The sequence below is a fragment of the Phasianus colchicus genome, chromosome 24 (assembly GCF_987193195.1).
Source record: "Phasianus colchicus chromosome 24, bPhaCol1.hap1.1, whole genome shotgun sequence".
Lineage (NCBI taxonomy): Eukaryota > Metazoa > Chordata > Aves > Galliformes > Phasianidae > Phasianus > Phasianus colchicus.
The window spans coordinates 4,981,594-4,998,054 of NC_143459.1; the positions used below are offsets into that span (position 1 = coordinate 4,981,594).

At 52.8% G+C, this 16,461-nt stretch overlaps 2 protein-coding genes across 5 annotated transcripts; both read left to right on the plus strand.

Annotated features, from left to right (window-relative positions):
* The first annotated feature begins 119 nt into the window (after nt 1–119).
* Nucleotides 120–12,947, plus strand: STK40 (serine/threonine kinase 40). Its single transcript, XM_031594875.2, has 12 exons — nt 120–232; nt 1,284–1,403; nt 2,344–2,429; nt 2,907–3,050; nt 4,063–4,290; nt 5,078–5,130; nt 6,912–7,027; nt 9,051–9,195; nt 9,477–9,596; nt 10,405–10,489; nt 10,617–12,541; nt 12,930–12,947. Exons 2-11 carry the CDS (start codon nt 1,292–1,294, stop codon nt 10,833–10,835), a joined length of 1,308 nt encoding a protein of 435 aa, XP_031450735.1. The 5' UTR covers nt 120–232; nt 1,284–1,291; the 3' UTR covers nt 10,836–12,541; nt 12,930–12,947.
* On the plus strand, nt 12,841–16,312 carry EVA1B (eva-1 homolog B). 4 transcript variants are annotated; one of them, XM_031594881.2, is made up of 3 exons: nt 12,841–12,959; nt 14,259–14,366; nt 14,458–16,312. In XM_031594881.2, exons 2-3 carry the CDS (start codon nt 14,300–14,302, stop codon nt 14,850–14,852), a joined length of 462 nt encoding a protein of 153 aa, XP_031450741.1. In that variant the 5' UTR covers nt 12,841–12,959; nt 14,259–14,299; the 3' UTR covers nt 14,853–16,312. The 4 variants fall into 4 exon arrangements, with proteins under 4 accessions (XP_031450741.1, XP_031450742.1, XP_089980019.1 ...); XM_031594882.2 differs by having other exon boundaries at nt 12,891–12,959; nt 14,283–14,366; XM_090123893.1 differs by lacking the exon at nt 12,841–12,959 and adding an exon at nt 13,006–13,024 and having other exon boundaries at nt 14,283–14,366.
* Nucleotides 16,313–16,461: the final 149 nt, after the last annotated feature.

A 16,461-nucleotide genomic window follows, 5' to 3' on the forward strand; every position in this document is an offset into this window, starting at 1 on the left:
AATTCCTCCCAGCAGTGAAGGCTCTGTCACAGCAGTGCTGGTGCTGCTGCAGGCGGGGAGGGCGATACAGGAACACACTTGTGCCCATAGCATCAGCTGCATCTCATTTCATGTTGCAGAGCCCTCGACCTTCCAACCAGCCAGGCTTCTCCGAGGTGAGGACTCCTGTCTGCTGAGACGCTGGAAAACCTAGTTTGGGAGAAGAGTGAAGATACAGTTGATGCTGAACTACGTGAGTCCTTCAATTATTTTGTTTACCATAACACAGTTTGCACCAGAGGTTCCTACCCGGCTCCCATTGCACAACACTCATTATCTCAGAGTTTCTGTGCAGTGGGGTTTCTCCAGTGGAAATTTTACTCACACGTTGCCAGCAGGGAGCAGAGGATCTCACAGGGCTGCTCACACCTTGGCTCAGGGCTGTGGGGAGCATTGGGCTGGGGGTGATGGGGAGCAGGGAGGGGGAAGAGTTCTTGCTCAAAGATCTGAACTCGTGGTGGAATCCAACAGTGCAGGTGTGTAAATCCGCTGGAAGGTTTCTCACCTTATCTTTGCTGCTATCTCTGACCTTGGTGACAGATATTGCTCCCTAATTAACGCGATGAGATCACTGCTGTGTCCACAGAAAGGGTGGGGCTGCCGGAGGGAGAATGTCCCAGCTTCCTTCAGCCTGGTGATTTGTCACTCTCTTCCTTGGTGAAACTTGGGGACTTTTTTTAACCAAGTGCAAGCCAAAATATTTGGTCAGCCTGCTGCAGTAAGCTTGTAGGGAGCTCAGCAGGGCTTGGTTAGGACTTGCTCAGGGGAGGAAAATGAATCTGGGCTCAGTTCCTCCTCTCCCCCCACCTCTCTTAGAATGAATGCACAGAACTCCCTGGGCTGAATCAGAAGGAAGCAGCCATGCAAAGGATAACTGCAGCATTAGTTTGGAATGTGTTAATTGACAGACTTGGGTTTTGCTGTAAAGCAAGCTCTCGTTATTTTCACTTGTTCCCACTACGTCTCTCAAACCTCTGTTCTAGGAAGTGTTGCTTTGAATAACAGAGCTGATTTATACCTTCAGCACGCATCCAGCCTGCAGCCCACAGCTGCTCTATCAGTAAATGAGCCATACTTGTTGGTTGCTGGGTTTTTTTTGGTTTGTTTTGTTTGTTTCCTTTGCAGAAGGACGAGTAGGCAGAGCAGCACATCAGTAAGCAAAAGCCTTCCCGTGTGAAGTAAGGGGTAGGATAAGGAAATTAATTCAGTTGCTCATCAAAATGTGATCTTTTCTCCTTTTCAAGAGCCAAGGATGAAGCGGCGAGCATCAGACAGAGGAGCTGGAGAAACATCCACTAAGGCAAAAGCTCTTTGTACAGGGATCTCTGGAAATAATGCCAAGAGAGCGGGCCCTTTCATACTGGGTAAGCAGAGGGGGGTTTTCTCCATCTTTTGTTTTCAGCAGATTGCTGTTGATGGCAAAACTGAAAACAGAAGGCAAAGCAGAGGTGTAACTTAGTGCCTCACAGCTGGGCAGCTCCCTTGGTGTCACAGGGCAGCACTGTGGGGCTTCTGTAGCCAGTCAGCCAGGGACATGTGTTGCACCAACACAGCAAGGCACGTGTGTCTTTGAAGATAAACATGAACCCTTGCTCCTAATTTTTATTTTTTTTCTTTTTTAAGCTACATTCTTAAATTTTGTTTAAAAGCAAATTCAGGAAGCTTTTTGGTCAGAGCTCTGGGGTTAGGTTTAACTCAGTTTGCCTGAAACATGCTCAGTAACAGAGTGGTGACTGTTACAGGGGATGTATGCCTGGGCAAGGCTGCTCTGCTGCCTTTGAGAGCTGCTAGAGCAGTTGTTAGTTTGGAATTAGTTACACAAACTGCTAAAAAATGATGTATTTTCAGCTGGAAACCAGCAGCAGTCAGTTAGCTGACTTGACACAGTGTTCTCTGTTCATTTTAACCTGCAGCGTGGAGTGATGCATGTGCCTGAGAGTCCCTGCAGAGGTGGTGGTTGGGTTGGGAGGAGTGATAGCAGCAGTTTCCAGGGGTGTTGGTGGTGTATGATGTAAAAGTCGTATGGTTCAGGCATGCAGAAATGTGAATTTCACAGCAAAGCTGTGCTATGTGTGATTTTTCTTTCTTGCTTAATGGTTCTGCAGTTAAAAACTTAAAACACTGTCCACAGTGGTTTCATTTTTGTCTTTAGATCGTGGCTTGCAGAAGGACTCTTGGTGTCCTGAAAAAAAAGTAGCTTGATTTAAGCTAATGTAAACTGTGTGACACTTGGATACTGATGTAACCCTGAATTAGTCATTGCTGCTTGAGGAAAACAAGTCTGTTTTTGCTTTGTGCTGTTAGGTCCACGTTTAGGTAACTCTCCTGTGCCAAGTATTGTTCAGTGTTTGGCAAGGAAGGATGGGACAGATGACTTTTATCAGCTAAAGGTAAGCAAAGTGCAGGGGCTCCAGCTCTTCTCTAACTCTTGCTCTCATGACAGTGCTTGGTGCAATGTGGTGCAGGCTGAGCTGGGGGAATTGGCTGCTGAAACCCTCAGCAGGGCAGCTCTGCAGGCATTGCTCTGGGCTGGAGTTTAGCTCAGAGCTGAGGTTCTCCTGGGGCTCTGCAGTGCTCTCCCAGAGCCCTTTGGTCTCCTGTGCTGCACCAAAGCAGGAAGGGCCTCTTGGGGTATTGGCTGAAACCACATGAGCCTCTTTTGTGTTATTCAGGCTCGTGCTGTGCATTCTGTGCAGCTCTTAGTTCAGACAGGCTTGTCTCAAGTGCACAGATACCAGTGTAATTACACCCAAGTGTTAAGTATCCATGTGATTACCTAAAATGTGAGAGTTTGGGGGGCGTTTGTTTTTCCTTTCTTTTTTTTTTTCTCCTGGGAGTTGTAAAAGTCTTTTTCTTTTTCCCTGAAGATTCTCACCTTAGAAGAAAGGGGCGATAAAGGAACAGAAACACAGGAAGAACGACAGGGCAAGATGCTGCTGCACACGGAGTATTCTCTCCTTTCCCTGCTCCACAATCAGGAAGGAGTGGTTCATCACCATGGGCTCTTCCAGGTACAGCTGATCACAGTGCAGCTCAGGGCAATGCTGGTAATTGCTACTGGCTCGAGCTGCTTTTGTGTGTTGTGCAGTTGGTACTGACCCTCTTCTGGTGCACAGACTGTTCCTAGCACACTGAGATTCCTCAGCCCTGCTTCAAACAAGCACATTTGTGGCAGGGCCTTTGGGGTGTTAAGTATGATATAACAAGGTTGGGATTTGGGAAGTATGAGAACTCTGAAGACTGGGCAAGTGCTCAGCACACCCTCTGACACTCACAGTTTGACAGTGACTGCTGTCATACTGCACCTGGAGCCTGTAAACCTTGTGTCATGACGTTTATGGGCTGCCTCCCTGCTTTATTAACTCCCTGCAAATTAACTCGTGCTCGTAGAGCGCCCTTCAGAACTGAGGTTGTGTTTTCTGGTCTCTCTACTGCTTTATGATGGCTGGTAAGAAGGAGTAAGGTGCCAAGGAACTGTTTTGGTGTGTTAAAATAAACCAGTAAATGTGTTGATCAGCATTCCCAGTGAGTGAACATGCTGTTAACACCTTCAGGGCTGCTCGTGGATAGGAGTTACTACTGGGATGCTGGTATTGCTTTGCATGCTGGTTACGTTTTGCCAACAGACTTTTCACTCCAGGCTGCCTGTGCTGTATCTTAAATAAAGCAAATGTCCAACTTGGTTGTGTCCTGCTTAGTGTTATGAAGGATCTGCTAATTTTTCTGTTTTTCTGCTTATTAATGATCCGTAGTGTTCAGTCTGTGCTGCCACAGGGTTTGTTTAGGTTTTACCTTAAGTTGCATGTCTCAGGGTCAGTACTGCTGTACACATGTAAGCAAAGCACAGACTTTCTCTGGCTTCTTCAAGCAGAGATCATGCATCATCTCTCTGAAATCCCCACTTGGGACCAAGATCAAGCCCTGTAATTGCTTCCACTTATTCTGGGATCAGCCTGTATTTATTTTCTGGTGCTCTGTCTGATAGCTGCCTGAACCATTGCTCATGTGTTTGCCTCCCTGCAGGACCGAGCTTGCGAAATTATAGAAGATCTAGAAGCCAACAGAATGGTCAGAAAAATGAAGAAGCGCATTTGCCTTGTGTTAGACTGTCTCTGTGCTCATGATTTCAGTGACAAAACAGCAGATCTGATCAATCTGCAGCATTATGTCATTAAGGAGAAGAGGCTGAGTGAGCGAGAGACGGTTGTGATATTTTATGATGTGGTACGAGTGGTGGAAGCATTACATAAGGTGAGATCTCTGCTGTCCCTTTCAGTGCTGGAAGACTTGGTTTTCCCATGTTAGATATCTTAAAACTTCCTCATGTGGGCGGTGGGAAAGTTACAAAGGATGGAGCTGTGTCTCAGTAACTGTGTTCTATTTAAGCCCTCGTGCCCAAAGCCGTGGGAGCTTCCCCCCTCCTTTGGTTTCCCAGTGGTGATGTAGCATGGAGAAGGGCCAGCTGGGCTCAGTGCAGATCAGGTGAAGTGTTATGAACCCAGAAAAGTGGTGGTTGAAGAAGAGAGCAGAGGTTGATCAGCTGCAGGAGGCACTTCAGGCTGTTTCCCTTTGAAGCATGGTGCATCTCATTATAAGAATTGATTCTTTTGAGTTCAAAAGCTCAAGTTGAGTTTACAATCTATTTACTATGAGTTCCTGCAACAAGAATAGATTTTGCTGCTGTTGGACCCTTTGCTCTATGAAAAGGAGTTTCCACCTTTAAGCCTGGGCACTGATGTTCCAGGCTTCTTGGTGTCATGCATTTGTACTGGAATGACTTCAGGTGTTGTAGTTATTTTAACATAGTTGTCATTCAGTGTTCTGCTATATATTAGAACCAGCTCTGCCTTCCTTAATTTACATCTAGAAGAAATTGTCTGAGAAGGTGAATGTTTCCCACCTGTGTTTTTGTAGTCTGAGAAAGAAGACAGCCTCATTTCAAAAAAAAAAAAAAAAAAAGATGCTGAGTGCTTTTATGTAAGCATCAAACTCAGACCAAAATGCCTTTGCTCATGTTATACAATTCTGTATTTTACAGAAAAATATTGTGCACAGAGACTTGAAACTAGGAAACATGGTGCTAAACAAAAGGTAAGTGTGCTGGAGAGTCCCTTTGTTGTTCCTACCCTGAAGCAGATGTTTCTGTAGGAACAAAGCTGAAGGCATTGCAGATTGAGAGCACTCTGTGAGAAGGCTGAGGGACTTGGAAATGAGCTGCATGAAAATACAGATCCAGTTCAGAGTTAGATAAGATAACCTGCAGCAATGAATCCAGCGTGATGTGGGCAGTTCTGTCTTTGTAACACTTAAGTGACCTCTTGTCAGCATTTCCTGTTGGATTCCAGCTTCTGAAAACGAGGTTTTGTAGAAATCCAGACACCTGTGAGAGAAATGGTTCTTACAAAAAAGAAGGAACTGAAACATGTGAAATGGTTCTGTTTGTGTAATTCACTTCCCATTGTGCTGCAGGAATTCCCAGCGCTGCAGTCTGCACTATAATCACAGCACTGTTAAATCTCTGGCTGCTCTGCTGCTGTGTTTTTGCTAGCAGCAAAATATTTACTTATCTAAACAAAGTTCTTCTGTCTGGATGTGCTTTTGAAGTGGCTTCCTTGTTCCCATCAGCTGCTTGGTGCAAGGCTCAGCGCAGCACAGAGATGCACCCATGGGACGCCAGGCTGGGATGCACTGCTGGGTGCTCCTTGCAGCTTTTGTGCAGCTTTTGTGTCTTATTTGTGCAGTTACTCAGATGGCAAGCTGGTTCCAGTTCAGATACGCTGCTGTATTCTTCAGCATTACATTAGTGGCTAAATATTTTGCACTCGCCTTAGGAATGAGTGGAATCTGTCTTTTCACACTGTCTGTTTTTTTTTCTTTAACTGTGGAATGAATAAAAACTTGGAAGGCTTTGGGTCCTCAGGCTCCCAGTCAGTAGGAAGCAAGTGGATCCTCTGTGTTTGCAGCTTGCTTTGCTCTTTCTCCTCCCTAATACTATTTGAAAGCAAGCAGGTTTTGCCTGCCAAGGTTGAACTTGTTGCTCTCCCCACCCCACACACAGCAGGTGGTGCTTTGTGGGGTTGCCTCCATGTTGAGATTTTTTTAATATAGCTACTTTAAGAAAAATCTCTTCTGCTTGCTTGTTTGATGCCTCCTTGCTAGGAGCAGGCAGGTAAAGGATGCTTCTTTAAAGGATCCCTGCAGAACTCCCCTCCTTCTGCAGGCAAAGCATGCAGTGCAGATACCTGCAGGCAGAGCTGCTTGTCAGCTGTGGTGAGGAACAACTGCAGGCTGTGAGGCAGTGAGTGGTCTGGAAGGGTGGGTGAGGGTCACATCTGAGTGACTGAATGAAAGGAAGCAGCCCTGAACATTTCAGTGCCCTTCAGAACAGTTGGTCTTCTAAATCAGCCTTTTTTTTTGCCACGTTGCTGTTCAGCCAGGGAGCTCTTCTGACAGTTGTAGCTTTGCACTTCTGAAACACGAGTCTGTCCTCCTTAATAATCAACTCTCTGTTGGCAACCCACACTTGGTTTTATTTCACTTGTCTGTTAGATGTGTTGGGAGTACTTCTTGGTTATTTTGACTGACTTAATTCATGCTTTTAGATCCCCATTGTGTGATATTATTCAAGAATACAGAAGTCAGTGTTTTTTCGAGGATATAGAAGACAGGTTTTCTGCTCAGTCCAGTGAGTTGTACGTTAAGAACCCAACTGTCTGAGTGACATGGAACTTGAAATGTGGTGGTAATTCTAGAATGAGTTCACTTTGCCTTGAGAATTTTATTATCTGCTGCTGGCAAACCCGTACTTACAGTGTAGGATGCTTCCTCATTGCACGTGCTCCTTGTTCACCCATCCCTCTGCTTCTTCCCAGGACTCATCGGATAACCATAACAAACTTCTGCCTGGGGAAGCACCTGGTGAGTGAGGATGACCTTCTGAAGGACCAGCGGGGGAGCCCTGCCTACATCAGCCCCGATGTGCTCAGCGGTAGGCATCGCTTCCTTCATGCTGGGAGTTCACAGCCCTGCATAACACATCTTTCACTTTTTATGGCTCTTAACCCTGCTGTGAGGGCAGCTGATCCCAGGCATGGCCTGAGCTGCAGTTGCTGCAGCAGTTCTGTGTTCCCTGCAGGGATCTGCTGACCCTGTGGGCAGCTGCTGAGCTGACTGCGAGGAGTTGCTTAAAAATAAAATGATCAGGCCAGCATTGTCCTTAGCCTGCAGCTTGTCTGCTCCTGAGGAGAGGGAAAGCAGCTTTCCCAAATGTCCTCATGGCATTTAACTGTTTTCAATGCCTGGAACTTCCAGCAGCAGATGGGGTTCCTGTTCAGCTGCTGCAGTAGGTTCTGTAAGCAGTAATATCTGCCCTGCTGGCTGTGTGCTGCCCATAGCAGCTGAGCAGTGGCTCAAGCTGGCACTGGGCTTCTGGGTTTGCTCTCATCCAGCTGAGCTGAGCTGACCTGTGGTGTTGGTGGCTGCAGCTGGGGCCGTGTGTTAGAAGTTTCTCTCCATGTAGACTCTGGTTACTAAGCATTAGCTCACACTGTGGAGTCTTCCCACTGACTGCAGATAGAATTGCTTTTGTTTGGAGCTGTCTGTCTGCAGGGTCTCACCTGTTAGGATGGGAAACTGCCTAAAACCTGAACATCAGCAGCTAGTGTTCCTGTGCCAGTCTGCCATGCAGGGCAGCAGCCCTCACAGAATCCTTGCCATTCTTTCTCTTGCGTGCCTAGAACACTGAGAACACCTCTGCAGAAGATTTGAGTCATCCCTTACCAGTCTGCAGTCTCCCAAGCAGTCCTATATGGGAGATACCTTCCGAGGGAGCTGGTCTTTTCTGCTCAGTGTGCAAGACCCAGTAGGCCACCCCAGTAGATTCACTCTCAGGTTTACAGGCAGCAGCAGCCAACGTAACTGAGGTCTTCCATCACCATCTGCCAGACAGGTCTGAGGCTGCTTCCCTTCTCCTCCTAGGCCAGGAAGGGAGGCAGGGGCTGACAGGGAGGTGGAATTCATGCTTTTTGCAGGCCTTTCCTGTTCTGCAGGATATCCTGAGGCCCCTGGAACCAGATGGGTGATGCAAGCCAACTGCTTTGCAGGAGTTTGGAGCAGTTGCTGCTCAGCTGGAGGGTGTCTGAAGGGTGCACAGAGCTGCTCCTTCCTGCCAGCCTGGGGTACCATGCAGCCCTGCTGGCCTGCTGTCAGCAGCCAGGCTGCATCTGATGGCTCGTGCTGGTGCTTTGAATGGCCTCTGTGCAATTGCTGTGGGGCTCCTGTGTGCCTCAAAACTGCCCCAGAGTGGCTCAGTCTGCAGATTCCCTCCGGAGGCAGAAGTTACTTGGGGACATCTCAGACTTCACCATCTGCAGAATCTGAGCCTGTGTTGCTAATACTCCTGTGCAAGGGGAAGCTGAAAAGCCTGGAGAATTAATCATTGTTTTAGTTGCTGGGAGAAGCTGTCTTGTGTGAAGAGATGGCTTGTGTTTTATGGCTGCCAAAATGTCACCGCAGGAAAAGCTGGGGGAGGAGGGAGAGGTATTTGCGCGTATAGAGCGGAGAATAATTAGTACAAATAACAAATGCTGCAGCAGTGACTCACTGCGTGAGTCAGAGGAAGTCGTTCCCTCCATCCTATGCTGTGGTGCAGCACTGGAGCTTAAGTTCTGAGCCTCACGCATGCTTCTGATGTGCTGTGTGATCAGTTTGAGCAGCACATCCACTGCATGGCTGCCAGGTGAGCAGGTTCCCTGCAGGCCTGCTGCTGGGTGTCAGTGCAGCACAGTGTGCCTGACTTCTCATCTCTGATGGCATCAGAGCTGCTGTGTGTGGAAAGCCCTCCTGGTAGAGGAAGGCTTGGCAGCTGTGCTCTGCTTCTTGGCACCTTCCACAGGTGCCCAGTGCTGCTGTATGAGGTTGTAATGCTTCAAAAGGGGAGGATCACATACTGGGCTGCTCTATGTGCTGCAGAGTAACCAACCCTGGTGCTTTCACCTCCTCTCTCCCTGCAGGTCGGCCGTACCGTGGCAAACCCAGCGACATGTGGGCGCTGGGCGTCGTGCTCTTCACCATGCTCTATGGCCAGTTCCCCTTCTATGACAGCATACCTCAGGAGCTCTTCCGCAAAATCAAGGCTGCCGAGTACACCATCCCTGAGTGAGTACCACCTTTATCCCCTTCCCCCACAGGTGGGCTCAGCCCCAACCCCTGAGGATCACAGCTGATGCGAGTGCAAAGGCTGCAGGAGAGAGCTGGGAAGCAGCAGCAAAGCTGGGACGTGCTGTAAGGGCGAGGAAGGCATCGTGCTGCAGGGCTGGGGATTCAGCTCCGGGTTAATTCTGTCTCTCTTGGCTCAGAGCTCTTGTAGCTCTGACCCACGCTCCTGCTGCTGGCAGTGCCCACCTCAGACCCAGCCTCACCACGTGTTCTCTCCCCAGGGATGGTCGGGTCTCAGAGAACACTGTGTGCTTGATCCGAAAACTGCTCGTCTTGGATCCGCAGCAGCGCCTGACGGCTTCTGAAGTGCTGGATTCTCTCAGCTCCATCATAGCATCGTGGTATGTTGCAGAGGATGTGGTCCTCGAGCTGTGTTACAGCAGCTGTGGTCAGCAGGCTGCTGCCAAGCACAGGGCACCAGAAGATGCACTGTGGGAGCAGCAGAAAAGCATTAAATCCTGTGTTGTGAGGCTCTGGGGGCTGCAAGTGGGTGTAGCCAGCACAGTCAGTGCCCATGCTGTCACACAGACTGCGCTCTGTGGAGTTACAGAGCACTGCTGGGTGCAGGAGGGCTTTTGTTGCTGTGCTCCCCAGCTCACCCCAGATTTGACTCTTAAATGTGAGCGGTCAGGAATATCACATGTGTACATGCAGCCAAATCTAGACTCTTCCTGTAAGCTCATGAGGGGCTCTGCACTGCCCCTAAGTGTAAGCAAGCAGATCTCCAAGAAGAGAAGAGCAGGAGACACTGCTGCAGAGGAGCACACTACATTGCAGGGTGAGAGGCCTTTTAAGGATAAATCTAGTGCCAGGACTGGCACGGACCAACAGCCAGAGAGGTTCCAGGAGCTCTGGCAGAAACTCATCCCGACAGTGTGTGATTTGTGCAGCCCTCTCCCCAGCCCTTGTGACCTTCTGTCTGCTCCGAGCAGCGCACCCAGGCCAAGTTCTTGTTCTGCCTGTTGAGTCAGCTGCTCAGCCTGTGATTTTTGGAGCTGTGGCTGTTTTCTCTCCCACCTATGCAAGGCGTTAGTTCCACATCCTGTCTAAAAACAAAAAGCAAAACCCTGGGGGTGTGTGAGGGGAGGGAGGAGGGGGGGAGGTAGCGTGGCTGCGCAGCGGGTTCCTAATGGTGCACTCTCCCTGCAGGCAGTCCATGTCATCGCTGAGCGGTCCTTTGCAGGTGGTGCCGGACATTGATGACCAGGTGGCCAACCCTGAACACTCACAGGAGGTACCTGAGTGTGTGTGTGTGTGTGTGTGTGTGTGTGTGTGTGTGCCACCAACCCACGGGGGCTCAGGGCTGTGCAGGGCGAGCTCTGTGAGCAGTGCTGCACTCTGATGGGCTGCCTCTCCCGCAGGCGAAGGTGACGGAGGAATGCTCGCAGTACGAGTTCGAGAACTACATGAGGCAGCAGCTGCTCCTGGCCGAGGAGAAGAACACTTTGCACGAGGCCAAGAGCTTCCTGCAGAAGCGACAGTTTGGGAACATCCCCCCCGTGCGCCGCCTGGGCCACGATGCGCAGCCCATGAACCCTCTGGATGCGGCCATCCTGGCCCAGCGCTACCTGCGGAAGTAGCTTCCACACCTCTGGGAGCAGAGCACGCCCTGCAGCCCGCTCCCACACTGCAGCCCAGCAGCAATACCGGTGTCCCACGACGGAGAATCATGTAGCAGTTCTGAGCTCTGCTCGGGGACACACTCTGGAGGGAGAAGACTTTTTCACGAAGCTCCTTTTGGAAGCAGCGGCCTCTTGGCGTCTTCTGGAATCTCTGTTTTTAAATCGAAGCCTAGGTGACTAATCTGCTTCTAATCACGACTGTAATCTACCTCTCTTGTCTTTTTAACCGTGCTGTTCTCTGGACCGAGCAAAGCCCGTGGGGAAGGAGACTCCCAGGGTGAAGCTGGCTTGCTGGCACGAGAGTTTGCGGCTGTGTAGCATGGAGAGTCGACCGATTGCATTCGCTCCATATGGTTTGAATAAGCTTAGATTTATCCGGGTTTCTTGAAAGTAAGAATTTCCTGAAGCCTCCCACTTCCCCCCCCCCCCATCTGCATCGAATCTTTTTCTGTTCTTACCGTGCCCCCTGGTGTTGCTGCACTGCCCTGGGTGGTGGTGTGTGTGGGTGGGAGGACCAACAGCCCCCCATCACCCAGCAGTCCATCACCAACAGCCCTCAACGGTGGCACAGGGATGGGAAGAGTGACTGCAGGCCATGGCTGTGCAGACCATCCCCCCCCTGTGCCCGTGGTTGATTGGGGGCTGCACAGCACTCAGCCCTGCGTGGCCTTCTCCCTCTCCCCCAGCTCTTTTAGTTTTCATTAAGAATACACGATTTAACCTTTATTTTTTTTTTTCCTGTAGCTTATCCGAGGTGCAGTTAAAGTTGCATTAATTCTGACCTAGCATTTTCACACTTCAGTTGTGGTACAGATCTAATATATGGGTTATAATGTGAACGAGCTGCCCCCCATCATCCACCCGAGCTCTGTGCTCCAGTGGGGTGAGCAGCAGCTCAGGTGTAGCATTGCCTTCTCTTGCCCCTCGTGGGGCTGCTGCCTGCTCATGGCTGGAGCAGCAGGCGTTGCTCCCCTCGCCGCAGCCCCCAGCTGAGCCAGTAGCTTCAAGCCTTCGCCTTATTTATTGAGCTGACGGATCTGTCCCCTGCCCCACCACCCTCCCCTCTCCTCCCCGTTTCTTTTTCTCTTCCGTTTCCCAAAGTCAAAGCAATACTCTGGGGCCTGTGATACGGAGTGCCATCGCCGGGGGATCACAGCTGTGCTACAGTTGGACTGGAACCAGGGGGGGGAGGGAGGGGGACATGAGTGGTGCGCTGGGGAGCGGTGTTGGCACGCTGTGGGGAAAGGTTCCTATTGTAAGGAAAAGGAGAAAAAAAAAAAAAGAGGAAAAAAAAAAAAATTTGTATAAAGATGTTATTTTTGTACTACATCGAACCTCCTCCTGCATGTCGGCAATAAAAGTTGGTACTGAGAGCCAGGTGCTCAGTGAGCCCAGGGGGGGGGAGCTGTGCCCCATAGCCATGCAGGGCCCCCATGCATGTGGGGCTGGGGGGGGCGCATGGCTGTGGGTCCTCACTGCTGTGCTGCAGTCCTGTGGGAGGAGCAGCGGTGTGGGTGCGATTGCTGTGGAGCAGAATGGTGATGGAAGAGCCAGAGCGTGGAGTGCGGGGAGCCCTGGGGCTCAGGATGGCCCCGCAGCAGTGGTTTGTGGCTGAAGGATTTCGTGCAGTTCGTCCTACCGCTCAGTGCTGCAGGGATGTGCAGGTAAGGAGACCCTCATTCTTGCAAGAAGGGGTGGGCATTTCGCTGTGTTTATGGTGGAGGGAACCTCAGCCTCACAGAGCAGCACAGGAGGTGCCCCTCAACCCCAAGGCTCTGTGTAGGGGAGCTCCAGCACTGTATGGGGTCCCCGCTGTGCTGTGCAGCGGTGCCTCCCAAACACACCCTGAGCAGCAGATGGGATTGGGATGGGACTGGGCCTATGGCTGGGAATAGGACAAGGCTGCCAGGCTCTGTTCTGTGCATCCCAGGGGAGTGGGACGGAGCTGCCATTGGCTCCAGCAGGGAGTGCTGACCGCCAGCCTCCTCCGAACTATTTCCTGTTGCTGCGGCGTTAATGCTAAACAGACCTTTCTCTCTCGTCTCTCCACAGCCAAAGTGCGGAGGCTCCGCTGCCGTCCCGGTGAGTGCAGCGTGGGCTGTGGGGTGGTGGGCTGATGGGGCACCTTGTGTCTGCACACCCCAAAGGTAACGGCTCCGTGGTGTCCCCTACCCGGGGAGGGTGATGTTGGGGATGTGGGCAGTGAGGACGCTGTGCTCCGTGCTTGGGGACGCAGCGCTGAGGGCTGCAGGGCTCCGTGCTTGGGGATACAAGTCAGTGCTGGGGGATGCAGAGCGTGGGGATGTGGGGAGGCTGAATTCGTAGCATTTGTGTCCAGCAGGCGCGGTGCTCAGTGCGTGACTGGGGACACAGGGTTTGGGGACCACAACGCTGGGTGCTGGGTGCTGTGGGGCTGTCCCAGTGGCGCTGCTTCAGGGGGGCTCAGGGCATCTGTCCCCTTCCTCATGGCTGCTGCAGCCCCAGGCCCTGACCCCTGCTTGGGCAGTGGCCTCAGGGCTGGCACCGTGGTGGTCTTATAGCAGTTTTCTGCTCCAGAATCCCATGGCAGGGCTGTGCCTCTCCACCCCACAGGGCTCAGCAGTGGGGGCTGCTCTGCACAGAGGGCACTGGGATCTTCCTGGGCACCCCGACAGCCCTGTTCTGGGGTATCCCCACCATCTCATTCTGCCTGGCCCCACTGCATGCAGCACTGGACTGTCCAGAGACGGTTCTGCTGATGTGTCACATTTTCTGCATTTCTTTCCTCATTCCTCTGTCCGTGGAGACGTTTCTGGGAATTGAGAGCTTCCTTCTGCCAGGGCCTGAGCACTGTATTGCCTCCACCCCATAGCACGGCCCCATAGCCTGGCTCCAGCCCCACACCAGCACCAGGGGGGATTGCAGGGGGGCTCTGGGGCTGTGCTGGGCAGGAGAAGGTGGGTCTGTGACACCCGGTGTCCCCTCCCAGGACTTTCCCATAGGAAGTTCAGCACTTTGTCCCATGGCAGCACGGGGTCAATGCCCGCCCCAGTCCCTCCCTCTGTTCATCCCACTGCTGGCCTTTGCCCTACAGCCCTGTCCTTGTCCCCATGTCCCAAGACAAATAGCCGAGGCTTGTGGTAAGCTGGGAGGAGCGCTGGGCTGAGCCAGGGAGTCCTGGAGTGAGGAGCACAGCTCTGCTCAGTGCTCAGCCCCAGGTCCTGTCATCAGGGTTGTGTCCCACGGCGGAAGGCCCATCCCGGTACAGCTTGGCACTGGGTCCTGCAGGAACCACATCCTGCCCAGCCCTGCAGGAAGGGCAGAGGGGGGGTGGGAGTGGGACCGTGTGCTCAGCACCCAGCGGGGCTCAGCACCGTGCCCCGCTCACCCCATGTCCCACAGATGCCCCACATGCGCTGTTCCCAGGGGCCCTGAGCGCAGCCATGGAGAGCCGCAAGCAGAACATGGAGCTGCTGAGCAACAGCATGGCTGCGTACGCACACATCCGAGGTGAGGACGTGGGGGGCGTCCCCAGTGGGGACCTTGGGGTCACCTCAGCTCCCATCCACCCGCTCAGCCCCGCTGTTCCAATCCTGTGCAGCCAACCCTGAGAGCTTCGGGCTGTACTTCGTGCTGGGCGTCTGCTTCGGGCTGGTGCTGACGCTGTGCCTGCTGCTGCTGCGCATCTCCTGCCGGCCCCGCACACAGCACGCAGCCCGGCCCGACCTCAGCGAGGACGATGAGGATGATGAGGATGAAGAGGAGGACACGGTGGACCGCGCCGCTTCCGAGTCGCTGCTGCCGATGACCGAGATCCCATTAGAGTGCCACGGCCCCGGGGACGGCGCTGCACCCATCAACGTCTTCGCATCGGCAGAGGAGTTGGAGCGGGCGCAGCGCCTGGAGGAGCGTGAGCGGATCATCCGAGAGATCTGGCGCAACGGGCAGCCCGACCTGCTGGGTGCCGGCACTTTGGGCCGCGGGCATTACTACTGAGGGGGGCCATGGGCAACGGGAACCCACCCGGAGCGGGGCGGCACCCACGGAGTTCCCTCACCCCACCGCTGTGGGACACGATGCACTTTGAGCCATTGGTACGAAGCCGGGCGGGGGCCCAGCAGCCCCATGGATGAGCACAGGGCTGTGGGTGCTGCCCCCAGCATGGTGCCCTCCTGCCTGGTTCCCATTCCTGTTTCCATGCCCGCTGTCTTTGGCCTTTCCGGCACCACCCAGCACAGTGCCGGCTGTTTCCCGGTGGGCTCAGAGCTGCTCACGTTCCCCCCAGTCCGTGCTGCTCCCAGCCCAGCTGCCCCTCCCTCCACATCTACAAAAATAGCTCCTTCCCAGCCTGGCCCCGCCGGATCCAGATGTTTTCCAGATGTTCTCCCAGTCCCACGCCAGTGGCGTGAGGCCAAACTGTGCCGAGGGCTGGGGATGGGAAATGGTGTGGGGGTGGTGAGGAGGAGGAGGAAGAGGCACGGCTCCCTGCTCTGCTCCCAGCCAGCAATGGGGCTGTCGGGGCCCTGCACTCCCCCAGCTGTGACTCTCAGCTTCATTGCTGGACACAGCAGAACTCAGAGCCCCAACCTTGAGCACACAGCATCTGAGGCTGCATAGAGCACAAAGGCCACAGAGCAGCAGAGGGACAGGGAGGGCTTCTGCACTGCAGCAGCGAATGCTCCTGCAGATGAAGGCCTTTTGAGTTGGGTGGCATCGAACCCATGGAAAAGGAGCCGATGCAGCTGCAGCCCAAACCCCCGTGCCAAACTACCAGCAGTGGGAGGAGCCGTTTCCTCCCCAGGCTGCTCCACGAGGCTGAAGGAGCAGCGAACACTGAGCACCTTTTGTCCCATGTTGGTTTAAGGGCTCAAATTCCAACGGGAAGGAAAACACAGACCGCAAACCCAGGGCAGCATCACCTCACACCAGGCACAGCAGTGTTCCTTTCCTCTGGAGTGAGAGCAGTGGAAAAACCTTCCCTGAGCTGCAGCAGCAAAAGGCGGTGACCAATGCAGTCCTTCACAGCTGATGGGCACAGAGGTTTAGTGCCAGAATAAAGCAGAGGGCTGCCAAAAGCACAGGCAGGAGGGCTGGGCTGCTGGGGCCGAGGCAGACATACTGAAACACAGAACGAAGCCGTTACACCTACTCATTTTATTGTGTTTTATTTGCATAAACAAACGTCAGGGGTTCGCTAAAGAGGAGCTGTTCAAGTCAAAAGAAACCGAGCTCTAGTTGGTGTGTGCAGGGGGTGAGCACAGCAATGGGGGATGGGGGGAGTGGGATGGGTACAGCAGAGCACAGCCCTGCCCTTGGCCCCAGCGCTGCTGCCAACTTCTGCTGAGGATTCTCAGTCAAAGCAGAAGACAAACAGCCACGTGTGGCCATCCTACGCAGCACAGGAGAGGGTTTGCCTTCATTTTTATAAAAAGATTAATAAAAAATACTGAAAAATCCTCGTCTTTGCTTTGACGTTTGTAACCCAGGGCAATGCTGAGGGGCCTTAGAAAACTGCTACCTGGGGCAGAGCGCCAGGGCTCCCAGCAGAAGAGGGGGACAGACAACACGGGGCTGCAGCACACACCAGGCCTAACGCTGTACACAA

What these genes read in the sequence shown, in the direction of transcription:
- EVA1B (XM_031594881.2), top strand. Translation starts at nt 14,300, where the DNA reads ATGGAGAGCCGCAAGCAGAACATGGAGCTGCTGAGCAACAGCATGGCT. An exon ending in TGCGTACGCACACATCCGAG is followed by an intron (nt 14,367 to 14,457) that starts GTGAGGACGTGG and finishes AATCCTGTGCAG; the next exon opens with CCAACCCTGAGAGCTTCGGG.
- STK40 (XM_031594875.2), top strand. Translation starts at nt 1,292, where the DNA reads ATGAAGCGGCGAGCATCAGACAGAGGAGCTGGAGAAACATCCACTAAG. An exon ending in AACATGGTGCTAAACAAAAG is followed by an intron (nt 5,131 to 6,911) that starts GTAAGTGTGCTG and finishes GCTTCTTCCCAG; the next exon opens with GACTCATCGGATAACCATAA. An exon ending in AGCTCCATCATAGCATCGTG is followed by an intron (nt 9,597 to 10,404) that starts GTATGTTGCAGA and finishes CTCTCCCTGCAG; the next exon opens with GCAGTCCATGTCATCGCTGA.